General features: G+C 49.0%; 5 protein-coding genes across 5 annotated transcripts; 2 read left to right on the plus strand and 3 right to left on the minus strand.

Annotated features, from left to right (window-relative positions):
* Window positions 1-3,263: 3,263 nt before the first annotated feature.
* On the minus strand, window positions 3,264-3,942 carry COCVIDRAFT_88578 (hypothetical protein; the record flags this gene model as incomplete). The annotated part of the gene is made up of 3 exons (XM_014705189.1): window positions 3,264-3,409; window positions 3,512-3,724; window positions 3,792-3,942. The coding sequence occupies 3 exons, from the start codon at window positions 3,940-3,942 to the stop codon at window positions 3,264-3,266; spliced, it is 510 nt and encodes a 169-aa protein (XP_014560675.1).
* Window positions 3,943-6,070: 2,128 nt separating this feature from the next.
* COCVIDRAFT_23241 (hypothetical protein) lies at window positions 6,071-7,729 on the minus strand (the record flags this gene model as incomplete). Its single annotated transcript, XM_014705110.1, has 3 exons — window positions 6,071-6,395; window positions 6,450-6,838; window positions 6,890-7,729. 3 exons carry the CDS (start codon window positions 7,727-7,729, stop codon window positions 6,071-6,073), a joined length of 1,554 nt encoding a protein of 517 aa, XP_014560596.1.
* A 1,234-nt stretch (window positions 7,730-8,963) lies between these two features.
* On the plus strand, window positions 8,964-11,058 carry COCVIDRAFT_23242 (hypothetical protein; the record flags this gene model as incomplete). The annotated part of the gene is made up of 6 exons (XM_014705111.1): window positions 8,964-9,129; window positions 9,188-9,339; window positions 9,388-9,879; window positions 9,927-10,041; window positions 10,090-10,234; window positions 10,287-11,058. The coding sequence occupies 6 exons, from the start codon at window positions 8,964-8,966 to the stop codon at window positions 11,056-11,058; spliced, it is 1,842 nt and encodes a 613-aa protein (XP_014560597.1).
* Window positions 11,059-11,428: 370 nt separating this feature from the next.
* Window positions 11,429-12,421, minus strand: COCVIDRAFT_88740 (hypothetical protein; the record flags this gene model as incomplete). The annotated part of the gene is made up of 3 exons (XM_014705190.1): window positions 11,429-11,586; window positions 11,647-11,862; window positions 12,382-12,421. Coding segments are annotated over 3 exons (414 nt in total), but the record flags the coding sequence as incomplete, so codon positions are not given.
* Window positions 12,422-12,514: 93 nt separating this feature from the next.
* Window positions 12,515-14,608, plus strand: COCVIDRAFT_88804 (hypothetical protein; the record flags this gene model as incomplete). The annotated part of the gene is made up of 1 exon (XM_014705191.1): window positions 12,515-14,608. The coding sequence occupies one exon, from the start codon at window positions 12,515-12,517 to the stop codon at window positions 14,606-14,608; it is 2,094 nt and encodes a 697-aa protein (XP_014560677.1).
* Between the last annotated feature and the right edge of the window lie 549 nt (window positions 14,609-15,157).

Genomic DNA, 15,157 nt, shown 5'->3' on the forward strand with positions numbered 1-15,157 from the left:
AATCCCTCGAAACAGGAGCCTCGTTTATGTATCCCCGTATTTTTAAACACATGTCAGTTGCAGCGATGCTACCTTACTCAAACTACATTCTAGAATATTTCTCAAGACGCATTCCCTCCACACGAAACTACACATCTCTTAGTTTACTGAAATCCCTAGATAAAAAAAACTGCAACTATTAAAACAGAGCTGGCACTTGCAACTATCTGCATTCGACGTAACACCGTTGGAATAAAAATGAGTTTGTATGTAAAATCACTAGAGTTCAACGAACAGACGAATATGCGATTAAACGGGTATAGATACTGTCGAACCATGAGTCTTACTATAGAGAAGAGTAGTTACGTATAACGCAACAGCTCAACTCCACTCCACTCCACTACACGTCCTAGCAATATCTAGTATACTACATAGCAGCATCTAAGAGCCGAATAGCTAGATAAGTGTGATACTACCTTCCCCTTTACCTCCGCAACGTCGATAGCAGAGAAGTAGATAAATATCTCTAGCTTGAGCGATCACACTATAGGAACAAAGCATATTATTTGATAATACTAGTGTGTAGTTACATTGTTCTCAGTATTGCGCTGTTTTAGTTGGTGTAATTTCTATTTAGACATTTCAGTGGACCGGGAACACACTTCGGAACAACTAATTCAGTAAATTCTAATCGGGCGTTTCTAATGTGATTATTCTCTCGCTACTATTTTTTTTCCTTACATCTATTAGATTGAGCGAATTAATCAAGAAGTAACTGAACGAATCAATGGATTAATTATGCGCTACTAGCAAGAAGGCAGTAATATAATTGAGAGTTTCTAGTGTCGTGGATTTGTAGTCATGATTGATAAGAATTAGCGTGTATCAAAGTTAGAAAGTGGTGCGTAGAAGGGAAGGAGAGTGGGGAGTAAAGGTGACCTTCAGTAGCGAAAGTCACCTTTAGTAGCAAAAGTCACCCTCTAGACTAAGAGGTATGCGTACGGGTAACGATTGCACTCTAAAGGTTAGAACTCAACCCTGTAAATACTACATTTAATTAAGGGGTGTATACAGTATTGGTAGTGTTACTAACTCATTTTCAAGAGTTCAAAAGCAGTGTCTCGCTCATGCTTCTTATTCGAATCGTCTGACTTTAACTACAAAGTTTTTTTTTCGATACCTAATTCCAGAAGATTAGGGTATGGCCTGCTCTTCTTTTCTAGGGTAATTAATCTAATGCGCTATCTAATAAGTATTCAGAAACAAATCAAGTTATACCAAATCTACAAGGTAGTAGAAGAACTCTAGCTAGTCTAGCTCATTACAGCCACTCCAAATACACATTGCCCTAGCCAGATTAGCTAGTTTGGTGGGCATCTAGAATATCCAGTGTACCTAGAAGTACTCTACTACCTTCTGTAATATTAAGAGTTGTAGTTTGATGGTCCATAGAGTCAAGTGCTTATATTTCTCCAGCCTCAATATAGTTTAGACCAAGCAGTCATTGGTATAAGCACTGTGAATAGTTATCTAACGATTTAGTAGAGATAGCGTGTGTGAGAATAGTTGAGTTTATATAACGTAACAGCTCGGCTCCACTGCACTACACGGCCTAAGAAGGCGTAGTATACTGCAAAACGTTATCTGAGAGCCGAGTAGCTATATACTCGTAACAGTGGCATTAAAATCCATTTATTCTGATATCCTTATTGCCTTCACTTCGCAGGATTTTACATCACATGATCAACATCTCGAATTAATGTTTACCTTCTGACGTAGACCTCTGGGGCGACGCTAGGGTCTCCGACGGTGTCTCCCTTACCTTCCCCATCCACTATCAAGTGGAAAGAACTCATCCCATCACTTCTAAAACTCCAGTAGATCTAGGATTTTTTTTTCTTAATTTTCGGAATTTCTAGTTTCAGATTCTAGTAGGTTTCGCATTCTAACCTTTTGGGGGCTGTCCAATAGTAGTAGTAATTGTTCGCCGCCATTTCCATATAAACCTCACTCACAAGCGGGCATATAGAAAATCACCCATATCCTCATCAACCCACAAAACAGCACTTCCCCTCCCCCCTCCTCTTAGTCCAACTCTCTCGAACACTAACACCCTTCCTTTTCCCTTGAGAAAGCCAAAATAAATAAACACCCAACACCACGTACCTAACCCAACCTAGCCTAATCGCTGCCACCCGCCCCCCTTCCTTTAAGTGCATTCTAGACTCGTGCACCGGCTACAAACGAGGCGCCAGCCTTAACCCACGGCCCGCACCGCTAGGCGAGGTTGGATGAAGGGGGGGGGGGGAACGGACCCACTTCCATCTGGCTATGATGCCTTCGCTCCCGAGCCAGCCGCTGCAAGTCGACGTTTTGGGACTATGGCTTGTTGGCACACGGCGCTTCGACTACGGCGGTCATGGTTCGGAAGAGGGGAATCGGATGGTGCTTCGGTGGTGATTTGAAATGCCTTTTTTTTCTTTCTTGTCTCTCTTTTCTCTTTCTCCGCGTGTGATGATGAGGAACGAGAATAGGGGTTCGGATGAGTACTTATACGCGATAGGGGAGGCTAAGGGTCAGGGGACTTGGGTATTTGGTTGGCTGTTTTTTGGGGGGGAGGGGGGGTGGCAGGGCTGAATGATTTGCGTTGGTTGGTGGGGGATGCGGCGTATGCGCTGAGGTAATCTTTTTGAAACGGACCGTGAGTCAGCGCCGAGGGTCTTGGATCGGTGCTTTTACGGAGAGTACTGTAAGTATACAGAGAGTACGGAGAGTAGTGTGTTGCTTGTTTCGTCCGGCGCGTAGTTTACTAGCTGGGGTGTGTGGACTACATAGTTAGAAAGTTAATGTTGACGTACCGGCGAGAGTTTGTCATGTGTAGCACTGCAGTGCTATGTCAACTAAGTATTTTGAAGGGCATGTCATGTTTCTTGCGTATTTATTCCAGATACACGGTGGTAGTTGAACAGATGTGCATGGATAGTTGTCTAGATCTTTTCTAATCTTACTATTATGCCCAACACGTCGTGTTCTTCACAGTGCCCATTCTCAATAGCTCAGTCAGTGTTGATCACAATCCCGGATTCGTACGGCTGACCCGGATTCGTAAGTCAGTTCACAAATCAGCAAAGAGCACAACAAGGTAAAGCGAGGTGGAAAGCTATCACTGCAGATGTTATTGTCGAATGCTACAGTACAGTCCTGATTTTCTCACTGCACAATATCCCTCCCACGCCTACACCGCCCACACTCTCTGCTTTCCACAATGAAACCCGCTCTACTCTCTAGTAAGGGACATCAGAAGGGCAAGGGGTCTCCTGGGAAGCAGGATAGGAGGAAGTAGGGGTCTTAGCGGATTGGTCACCAGCTCCGTGAGCATCACTGTCATCGTCGCCATCAGCATCATCGCCATTTCCATCGTTGTTGTCGTCTCCATCATCGTTGTTGTCTCCATCATCGTTGTTGTCTCCATCATCGTTGTTGTCTCCATCATCGTTGTCGTCGCCATCATCGCCGTTGCCTCCATTAGCACCACCGTTGTTGCCTCCGTTAGCACCACCGTTGTTGCCTCCGTTAGCACCGCCGTTGTTGCCTCCGTTAGCACCGCCGTTGCTCTTTGCATTAGGGCTGACATCCTGGCAAAGGACAGCCTGGTTTGCAACTGGGATGACGCAGCATTTGGCTTGCTGACCCGTACCAGCGCATCCGCTGATAAATTGATCCGCGCTGGTGGGAGTGGTGGCCGCTACAATAATCAATCAGTGTCGTGCGTTTAAAGCCAGGTGATGGGAGTAGAAAGGAGAGAGACCTACGGTTCTGGCAGTTCAAGGCGGCAACACCAAGGACGTCAGTGGCACAGCATTGAGGGTTGCTGTATAGTCCAATAGGGCAGACTCCGGAAGAGTAGCTGGCGAGGGGAGCGGCAGTGGCGCCGACAGCGAAGGCGAGGACAGTATAACGCATGTTGATTTGTTTGAAAAGTTTAAAAGGTTTTAGACAAGGTCTTGAGCGAGTGTGAATAAAGCGAAGGTAAGATGTTGAAGCTGCTGGTTGATGCTGATGGTGATTCAACTGGCAGTGCAGGTTGTGGTCTCCTTTTATACATTTTATCACCTGGATTACTCGTGTTCCTTTCCGGTGCACTGATCAGGCCACGCGGTCTCTCTGGTCGCCTTTTCCAAGTTTTGATTACGTCTGTTTTCGTCCATGGAGCATCGTATGTGCACCGTACGTCGTCTGGATGCAACATGACGGGCGTAGCTTCAACTTCACAAGGTCCACCCTTGTCTATCTTCTTTGCTCCATACCTTGTGCAGAACAATTAAGAGACGTTGGGATCGCAAATACGCTATTGGTGATCTCCCGATATCACATGTAGGTAGACGATGATCGTCGCATATCCATTGGGCTGTGGAGTTCACGATTCTCGGTTCAGCCGTAGAATGGTCATTAGTGTCTCTTTGTGTTACGCAGCTTGCAGACACGAGAAATGCGTATCCTCCCCCGAAATTCAGCTTCCAGGAAATAATGTACTGCTTGAGCTGTCTTTGTGGGTTATGCAACCATCTCTGCGAGCACTTGTCGTCAGTAGCGCCTTGTCAGCAACGGGCAGAAGAAGGTTCGGAAAATGTTTAAAGCCGGGCAGGCATTAAAGAGAGAGCAAAATGAAATATTGACTTTGGGGATTGCACCACGAATCAGCTATCGGCAGCCTGAAGTTACTTTGCACGTCGGTTGGTCGCACCAGATACGGTCGGGGAAAGAGAGCCGGAATTGGGGAACGCGACGAAGCGATCTCAACTGAGGACCAAATCTGAGAACACTCAAAGCTACCGGGTATGGGAGCAACCCTGTCAGGAACCGTTATGGGTGCGGTTGCCAAGCGCATGCTTGGTAGTCTACTGGGTTTATACGCCACTAGTAAGGGGTAAGCCAGACTGGGGTAGCGAGTAAGAGCTATACTGTAAAGAGTGTAGCTTCCACCGTTGAGATTGTTCAGAACGGTCTGGTATTTCTCTGTATTAAGCTAGGAATAAAGTGAACTGAGCAAGAGTCTGATCGTCATTTTAGCGTCTCTAAAAAACAAACCTTTTGCCTGTGAGCAGAGTGAATTGCTGAGCCTCGTCAACGTCTAGTGATCAGAGTGCCTCGGGTAAGAGTGACCCGACATACAGGAACCGTACTACAGTGTTGTCGCTGTGCTGACGTCGGCGAACATGGCTGTTGCGCACCGCCACCGCGTTGAAATGACTGCGTGCATGAGCGATATACTTACATGTCACTCAGTAAACGGGTGATCTGCAGCCGGGACAGCCGGCTAGCATCGCTCTGCCGTGGCGACGGTGAGTAAGTGATAGCGTATATTCTGAGGTAATCGATTGGTAAGTAAATCCAAGTAACGAAGGGTGTACTGCGTACAGCATTTTCCACAGCCTGTTGACATGGGAATCGAGGATATCTCGATGCCGATCGCGACTTGGCAGTGGCTGTTGAAAGTTTCAGCTGACAGGGTTAAAAATTGTTGCTGACAGTGAGTTTATAGTACAGCTGTAGTATTTCTGCCATTACAGAGCTTGATCTTCACCTTGTCGCTTTTGTTCTTTTGAATTTTTCAAAACAATATATACAGCATTTAGTATTTGGATGTATTCCCATAAGTAATTCTACATAGATCAATTCTCTTAGAGCTACAGTTGGAGTTTGGGCTTCTTCTCTTTGAGTAGAGAATACGGGGCCAATAGAGATGACGCTAGCAAGAACTTCCAGCCGCTACCTCCCTATAGGCTGAAACTTTTGACAGCCACCTCTGTACTGGGATTACATTGCGGGGAAAAGCATAACAATGCCGTGAGATGATTCTCCCTTGTTTAGTGCCTTGGATCCGTATGCTTTCCTGGCCTGGACTCCTGAGGTTTAATTGCACCTTCACCATTGCGTACATGATGCAGATTGGATTGGGTTATATTGAGTGATTAGGGGCTTGCTGCTGGGAATTATACATGCATCATTACTTTGTGCTGGTACCATATTCTTTGCGAGGGGCTGTTCAGGCGCTCAGGAGAAATTTCTGCCCCCCCCCCCCCCCCTCAGATCATTGTGATCTTCGGCTGCTTCGCAATCTACTGACCAAAGCACCAGCTACCAGCAGTCCTGCCAACACTCCACTTTGCGCAGGAGCAAATATAGCAGATCGTACGATGACCAAGGTACCCACAATCACAAATGTGACTGGAAGAATGGTAGTTGGACGGTAAGGTCGCTCAAGTTGTGGCTCTCTACGGCGGAGTACAAGGAGTCCGACAACAGTACTGACATAGAAAACCCATTCGGCCATGCCAACGAACGTTAGTAGTTCCCGAAAACTACCTGTCAGTATGTATACTAGGGTTACCACAAGGGCCAACGCGTTGGCATATCTGTGGTTTATATTAGCAGGCTTTCGCGTAGAATAAATTACTAGGCGATCTTACATTGGAGCATCGAATCTGGGTGACGAAGTGTCATCTCCGTTAGCTCTTTGCTTCAGTGGCATGCCCCTTTGGCTGAAGAATGCCGGAAGGTAATGGCGCTGTGATGCAGCCATGGTCAATCTGCCCACTGAGAACACGTTGCTGGTGATCGATCCTGCACAGGAAATAGCAACGAGGAGAGTAATAATAATGCCAGCAGGTCTCCCAAAAAGAGCTGTTCCAGCAGCGACTGCAACTGCGTTGTTGCTACTCAGCTTGTCCCAAGGCACGAGGATGTAGTACGCGATATTGACCAGCTCAAAGGAAGTAAGAACTACGATCATTGCAGCTTTGATTGCCTTTGGGAGGGCACGGCCTGGGTCGCGAATTTCGCTCGCCACGATATTGGCCTAAAGTTGTCGTCAGTCAGCTAAACGCGTGTACAGCTTGTGCAGACTTACATTGTCCCATCCGTCATAAGCCCACAATCCACCGTAAATGGCTGCGCAATAATGACCATAGCGGTCCCAGGCGCCCATAGACAACCAGTCAAGAACTTGGCCGTCCGATGTAGTCGGTCTCGGTTGAAACCAACTCTTTGAGTACCAGTCGCTAGAACCGGAAAGATGAGATTCTGGGTTCACCAAGTGGGCAATAACTGCAATAAGCCCGCCGAGAACTATCAAGCTGACTGTTGATAGCTTGAAGACTGTAAATGATTCGCTCAATCTCATCGTGAATTTGGTGTTGATGGAGTTGAGCAACACCATCGCTACAAAAACAATGACAGCAATGAGCTTGAGTAACCCGGCATCTGGCAAATTGTCTGAGCTGGTTGTAACTGAACCAACAGACTCCGCGATAACGATGCTTTGAATGGCCATCGATGAGGGCTTCACGCCCAGGATATACACCCAAGCCATAAGGAACGCCGCGGTGTCTCCGTAAACGTGGCGCAAGTATTCCTGCATGCCGCCATTGAGCGGTAGAGCAGCACCTAGTTCTGCGAAAGATGCAGCTCCTGCCCATGAGAGCAGCCCGCCAAGTACCCAGACCAGAAGAGCAGCACCTGGAGAAGGTACATTGCTGTCGACTTGTGCCGGTGACGCGAATATGCCTGAGCCTATTTGCAGAGTAACAAGCACAGCAAATGCGTGGCGTGTGGTGAGTTGTCTAGGCAACTGGGTCACTCGTGGGGCGGATGGAGCTGCATCTTGTCGTACAAGTAACGGGTCAGATTCGGTAGCGTTTGGCTTGGGCGGCTCTTCTCCAGAATGATCAATACTGTGTGCGTCGTCCATCGCGAGATATCTAGCTACTGAAGAGATGGAGGTGGCTTGGAGATAGAGCCCGCACTGCGTCACCTATACTGGTTTTTGACCAAGGTTCACGGCCGTTCTTGCAACCAATCTTTGGTCATTTCCGATTGGCCCCGCACGCTAGCGAAAGATCTATCGTGACCTCTCTTATCGAGCATAGCTCCTTACTAGGTTTCTTAGGCAGCTGACTGCTTCTTTTCTTGGAATGTGAAAAATGGTACTCGGCTGACATCTCCTTTTCTTAAGTGAGTATAGAGAAATGGCTGCCTTGATTCGTCAACTAGGGGTACTCTTTGTGCTCTGGATCTAGAAGAAACGCTAAACCTATTTTGGAGATAGCTCGATGAGACGGAACATCAATCGTTTCTATGGCAAATAGTGTAAAGGACATGGCTATATGGAAGGATTGCACAATAGGTGAGTACGGCTCAGGTATTGGTAGGTTCTGGCATCTTGAATCTGGCAGTTTATTGCGTTATCCTGCCCTGTTCCCAATTGTTGAATATAATCTACATCGATGAACGCAACTGGGTGGGGCAGCACTATACTCTTAAGCCGTTCAGTATAGGGAGAGACCAAAGGGGATTGGCCAAATTGCACCAAGTTGAGCCGCAATATCATAGTTGTACTCCCAACAGCAAAAATCAGACTAAGATACCAACAGCACTGGGCAGAAGTGGGGGTGGTATTTTACAAACCCTGTAGTTGTGCCATTACTCCAAGGTTTGTAAGACCCTGTTATCGATGGCTTGATATATTCTCTGGCAGGTAGTGCAGTGTATAAGAAGCAGCTATTATTGTAATAGCTAGCTATTTCTGGCTTAACTTGTAGTGAATCATATCCATGAATGTGGCGGTGTGAGCCACAAATCTGCAACGTCAAATTCAGAGTCTGCGCTGCTACGTACGGCATGACAAGGTCGTGGCCTATTCTACATTTGACGTAAAAGAACACAGTAAACCAACCACGATATCTACCTTGGCCGGAAAATTCATGGCCTGAAAATGTATCTCGACGGTTGTTGCGCTGAACACTGGAGCTGTGGCTGTGGTGGCTGAAAAGCTCGGTCCTCCTCTCTCGAGTGCCTGCCCAGATGCCCTGACACCCCTCTTCGCTTCCTCGCCAACACCAGGTACGTCAACACCACGCCCGCGCCCAACTCCCACCGCGCACTCACAAACTTACACTCCTCAGACACACATTCACCCACCCGACATGGACGCAAATCAGAATGACGAGCTCTACCCCATCGCCGTGCTCATCGATGAGCTCAAGCACGACGACGTTATTCTCCGCTTGAATGCAATTCATCGCTTAAACACGATTGCACTCGCCCTGGGTGCTGAGCGAACACGCGAGGAGTTGATACCCTTTCTAGATGGTGAGAAACCTGTTGAGTAACCCTGGATGCGCTGCAAGTGGCTAACACGGGCCTGTAGAGTCCGTTGAAGACGAAGACGAGGTTCTCACAGCATTGAGCGAGGAGCTGGGAAAGTTTGTCGAATACGTGGGAGGCCCAGAACACGCACATGTGCTTCTCTCACCACTCGAAAACCTTGCAGCTATAGAGGAGCCCCTTGTCCGGGAGAAGGTGCGCGCACTCGTTTCTAACAGCCTGGGGTACAGCTAACGCGCACAGGCTGTCGAGTCTCTTAACAAGATCTGCGAGGAGCTCTCGCAGCAGCAGATCGAAGAAAACTTCATTCCTCTTGTCCTGCGCCTATCGAAAGCCGATTGGTTCACCTCCAAAATCTCCGCCACAGGTCTCTATCAGACCCCCTACTCTCGCGCCACACCCCCGTCACAAGAGGCCCTTAGGCAACACTATGGCCAGCTAGTACACGATGACACTCCCATGGTACGAAGGCAGGCGGCGAACAACCTGGCCAAGTTCATCAAGGCCATGCCGCCTTCTATTGTCATCGATGAGATGATCCCGCTTTTCCAGCACCTTGCCGCAGACGACCAGGACAGTGTCAGGCTGTTGACTGTTGACATTCTCATTGCCATCGCTGAAGCAGTACCCAAGGAGCAACAGTCGAGCCACGGGGTTTTGTTGACTGCGCTGCGCAGTTTGTTCGAGGACAAAAGCTGGAGGGTGCGGTACATGGTGGCAGACCGATTCGAGAAGGTGCGTTTCAGGCGGGGATCAAGCAAGGCATGCGCTAACGGTATTAGATCGCAAAAGCAGTGGATGAAGAGGTCGTCAACCGAGACCTTGTGCCAGCATTCGTTAAGCTCCTCAAGGACACTGAGGCGGAGGTCCGTAGCGCGATTGCTGGTCAGATTCCAGGTAGGTGGTCACGGAACGATATTGTATGACAAAGGCTGAACATGGTAGGATTCTGCGCACTCCTTGAGCGTGAGACCCTCCTACACGAGGTCATGCCCAGCATAGAGGAGCTGGTCTCCGATCAATCGCAGCATGTCCGCGCCGCGCTTGGCACTCAGATTAGTGGGCTGGCACCTATTCTTGGAAAGGAGGAGTAAGTTGGGCACTAACGCGTGACCACGTGCTGCAGTACTGACTCTGACTAGGACCATCTCACATCTCCTACCCATGTTCCTGCAGATGCTTAAGGACGAGTTCCCCGACGTGCGACTGAACATCATCTCCAAGCTCGAGTCTGTCAACAACGTCATCGGCATTGAGCTTCTCTCGCAGTCTCTCCTTCCAGCCATCGTACAACTTGCCGAAGACAAGCAATGGCGCGTGCGTCTTGCCATTATCGAATACGTTCCCCTGCTTGCTTCCCAACTCGGTGTGCAGTTCTTCGACGAAAAGCTCAGCAGTTTGTGCATGAGCTGGCTTGGAGATACTGTCTTCTCGATCCGTGAGGCATCGACTCAGAACTTGAAGAAGCTCACCGAGGTCTTCGGCGTAGAGTGGGCCAACGACGCCATTGTTCCCAAGGTCATGGCCATGGGACAACACCCCAACTACCTGTACCGTATGACGACGTGCTTTGCGGTGTCGACTCTTGCACCTGCCCTCAGCCTTGACGTCATTGAACAATCCATTATCCCCATGATGGACAAGCTTGTCAACGACGACATTCCCAACATCCGGTTCAATGTGGCCAAGTCGTATGGCCAACTGATCAACACACTCAAACAGCTTCCAGAACAGGGTACGGTGATTGCTCTTGAGAAGGCAGGCACACCGGGTCAGGGATGTCAAAAGGCAACGGACGTCATCACGAAGAGCATTTTGCCCAACCTAGAGAAGCTACAGCAAGATGATGATGTGGATGTGCGATACTTTGCGACGACAGCAGCCCAAAGCTTCACCGAGGCAATGCAGACTTAGAGGGTCCAATTGCGTCCGTGTTGTTGAGCACGGAGAATGACATGATGATTAGCATGTATGGGTAATGACGTAGAGTGTGAGTGTGAGTGAGAGTTTGGAGAGGAGCAATGTATGACGAATCCCTCGAGGTTTTGGTTGGAAGCTGTACCCAAACTCGGTGGGCTAGTGTTTGGTTCATGAGCATGACCACAAGATAACCCCTGTTAGATTTACCATGGGCAAGTTTATTTTCAAATGCATTACTTTGGCGTTAATCAAGTGCTCACATGGCAAGATGTTGGGCAAGTGCAGTTGCTAATGTACTTTATTGCGCGCCGAGTATCGCCAGACTAAGTACAGGGATCATGTTACTTTGCAGTTTTCCGGACGCTTATAGGGCACCAGCATCCTTGAGCAGGGTGTTGAGCTCGCCCTTCTTGGCCTGCAAGTCACTGTTTCCACCAATGTGCTGTTGGGCGATGAAGATGTTGGGAACGGTCCTCTGACCAGTGATGTCGGCGAGCACAGACTGGATTGCTGAACCGTCGTCTGTAGAACAGGGGTCAGTTATCGTTCGGCTGTGTCAATGAGCAAGATGTATGTACGTACCGACTTGGTCGAGCTCGATGGCGAAGAACTTTGCGCCGCTGGCGCTCAGCAGCTGCTTGGCCTGGTTGCAGTATGGGCAGTAGGACTTTGAGAAGACGGCGACGGGGTTCTCGTCGATGATGGACTGGACCTTGGTCTTTGTGGCGGACATAGTTGTGGGTGAGGGGGCGCGCGTGAAGAAGTGGCGCAGGAACGAAATTTTGGCGGTTGTAGGGTCTGATTATGTGTATAAGTGGTTTGTATGATGAAGTTTGTGTGGAAGGAAGACGTACTCAAGTAGCCAGAGGCGTTGTGGAGATTAGCAGGAGGAAGGGTATGTGCAATGGATCTGTTTGAAGTGTAGATGTACTATTGCTATGTACGTCCAAGTGGATTAGTGATGCGCCCCCGCCGAATAGACAGCTTGACAGTGGATGATGCAATCGCTCATCCGGATTCGCCGCCAATTAGCGTCGGAGATTGATCGGCGATTGATTACCAAAGCATATACCAGTAGCCCGTGCGCCTAGCCATTGCCGTCGTCATGGCGCATAGGGCTGAGGCTACGCGGACAAAGGGCCAAGGCTCGACTAAGGGACTTGGGGCTTTTGGACGTTTAACCAAGGAGAGGATAAGCAGTAGAATGGGTAGTGTCGTCTTGCTTGAGATAGATGAAAGACGGCAATAAGAGGTGCACCGGGTCGCGCAACTTCCGCATTCCGACGCGAGACTGAGTATTCCGAAGCTTCCTAGTACGCTTGCTCCTGCCCGTAACAACCGTCGAACCATCTTTTGCCCAGGCATTCAGGCACCAACCCAGCAATCTCCTTTAACCATCACACACGCCCATCGTCGCCTCTCTTATGCGTACTTGCGACCGCGCGCTACCATGACGTCTTCAGCGTCCGGCTCTATTGCCTTCTTCGTCCTTTCACTACTCTCCATATGCGGTCTCGTCCTCCTGCTGCTACGCTACTATCTCCCGCTTCGCACCACACCCGCATACGTCGTCCTACCCGTATTCCTGGCGATAGCTCTTCCAGCCAGCATCGTTGTCCTGCTTCCCATCGATCTCGCCAGCAGCGCCGGACTCGATACAACTGACGGCGCAAGGGGGATATGGCTAAATGACACGGTTGTGTACAAGACATGGCGCGTCATCTACTGGCTCACATTCGCCCTTACATGGGCTATACTGCCTATGCTCGGCGAATATTGCGACAGCGGATACAGGGAGCCCAAAGCCAGACTGCAGTATGCGCTTCGAAGTAATGGACGATACTGGCTCATCCTGCTGGCATGCAGCATTGTCGGCTCCGCCTACCTGATATGGTGGAACGGCTTCGAGGCTGACACCTTCAAGAGTTTGGTCATGGCACTTGCCTATACTTGGGGTCTTATTTTAGGCATCTACCTCATGGGCCATGGGCTTGTCGCGTTCCCACGGAGTTTGTTTCGTTACGCGAGCGTCAGCGAACGATTAAAGAGAATACAGGGTCAGGCACCCAAAGTCCATGAAAGATTGACCGAGGCGTTGGAGAAGTTGGATCAGTACGAATTCCAGGTTGTGCAACTCAAGCAGAGGAAAAATGGTATTCCAAAGGAATTTCAAGAATGGATTGACGAGATAGCGGAAAGGAGCAACCTGCCAGAAAGTCGGGCGGGTATCCTTGGACGTGGAAATACGACAACGATTCCACCAGTCATCACAGAGCGATATCTTGCAGAGCTGACGAGGAAGTTGAAGCGCGCGCGACACGCAAAATGCCGCTTTGAAAACGAATGGGACCACATTGTACGGAAAGCCGTCCGCACACAAGCCATTCTCGACTCCAAGGCCAGCAAACATCTCGAATTCAAGGGTGCAGCCAGGTTGTCTCATACAGGCCTGTTCGATCGCTATACGCTTCTTACTCCCTTCACGCGGTACCACCTCCACGTTCATATCATTCCTGTATTGACATACATATCATGGGCTACGGCAATTCTAGCCTCCATTTCCATTGTCTGGTCAGAATGCGTTCGCGAAGCTCAGGATTTTGGTGGTCCCAAACTTTCTATCATCGGTTGGACAGTCGTCCATCGTCATGATAGCGGTCGCTCATCCGTCGGCTTCAACAGCCAGGTTATTGCTGCAGCTTGGCTATGCTACATGTGTATTTGCGCCTTCTACAGTCTTACTGAAGTCAAGATTTGGGGCAACAGAGCGCTCGTACGACGCAATACCTACCAGGAGAGTGCGACATGGTATGGTCTTCAGGTTGCGAAGTTGACCGTTCCTCTGAGCTACAACTTCTTGACGATGACGGACAAGAACATCTGGAAGGGTACCATGTTCTACAAATTCCTTGGTCGCCTCATCGTCTTAACTCCGCTCGGTGAAGGATTCAGCGCTTTCTTTCCTATCTTTATCCTCGTCCCGGTCTTTGCAACGGCGTTCGGTCTTTACGGTAAAGTGAAGAACATCTGCGGCTTTGGTGATCTTTTGGACGATGAAGAAGACGGAGCAGCAGGTGCTCATGCAGGTACTGGTTCTTGGCGTGAAGGCCGCGCGTTGATCGCACGTGAAGTCCAGGGCGCGAGCGGAAATGTCCTGGGTCTTTCTCAACGCACAACATCGCCACCAAACGAACATTACACAGACAATCCAACACCCGCATCATCCAGTCGTGCTGCTTCAGCAGCAACCACCAATGGTCCAAGCAGCATCACACGATCTTCAGGAGTCCGATCTGAGCAAAGGCGACCCTTGCTAGAAGACGACGAAGGCGAAGGAAATTTTTTCGAGAATTTTGCCTCCAGGGTCAAGAATACATTCGAAACCAACGACTTTTCCTTTACCCGGCCCAAGTGGCTTGGTGGCGAAGACGAAGTCGAAGCCGGACGCAGTAGAAGACAGGTAGAGAGAGGTGAGAGTGATCGTGCAAACGGGTTTCTGAGTCTGTTTGGTGGAAGGTCTGAGGAAGGGAGATTGAGATTATAATTTTAAGTCCTACCTGGGCAATGGCGTTTGTTAAAGGGCTTAGATTTTAGATATTATTTGGATAGGTTTGGACTTTGGAAGCATGCATAGCGACGGGCAACGTATGTACTACCACTACTACTTTGTAATATGGAGAGTAGGTATTCTTGGAAACCGCGTTATCTTTGGCACTTTTTTTGGGATTTTACGGGCTGATGTCAGCGATGTCGGCCATGACCTAGTTTCAACATTTCAATTCAAGTTCACCTAAAGTTTCCGATCTTAGTTCCATGCTCGTGCGTGCTGAGGTTTGGGGTTGTGATAGCGCCTCGACTTAGGTCTGGGAGAATGTCACAACGGGGAACCTAACATCCACCACTGACGCCTCCCTTCACCTCAGGTCAGAGATCATTTCTCGCACTACCTTCCGGGGTTCTCCTTAGTACTCGCCTAGGATAAATTCAGGTAGCATCTAAGCGCTAAACACCGTATTCCGGCTCATCAACGGGTCTTATTTATGTACAGTACACTGTTTTTTTTAAATCTAAACCCATAAGCGGTTACATGAAA

This window comes from Bipolaris victoriae (genome assembly GCF_000527765.1).
Source record: "Bipolaris victoriae FI3 unplaced genomic scaffold scaffold_10, whole genome shotgun sequence".
NCBI classification, from domain to species: Eukaryota; Fungi; Ascomycota; class Dothideomycetes; order Pleosporales; family Pleosporaceae; genus Bipolaris; species Bipolaris victoriae.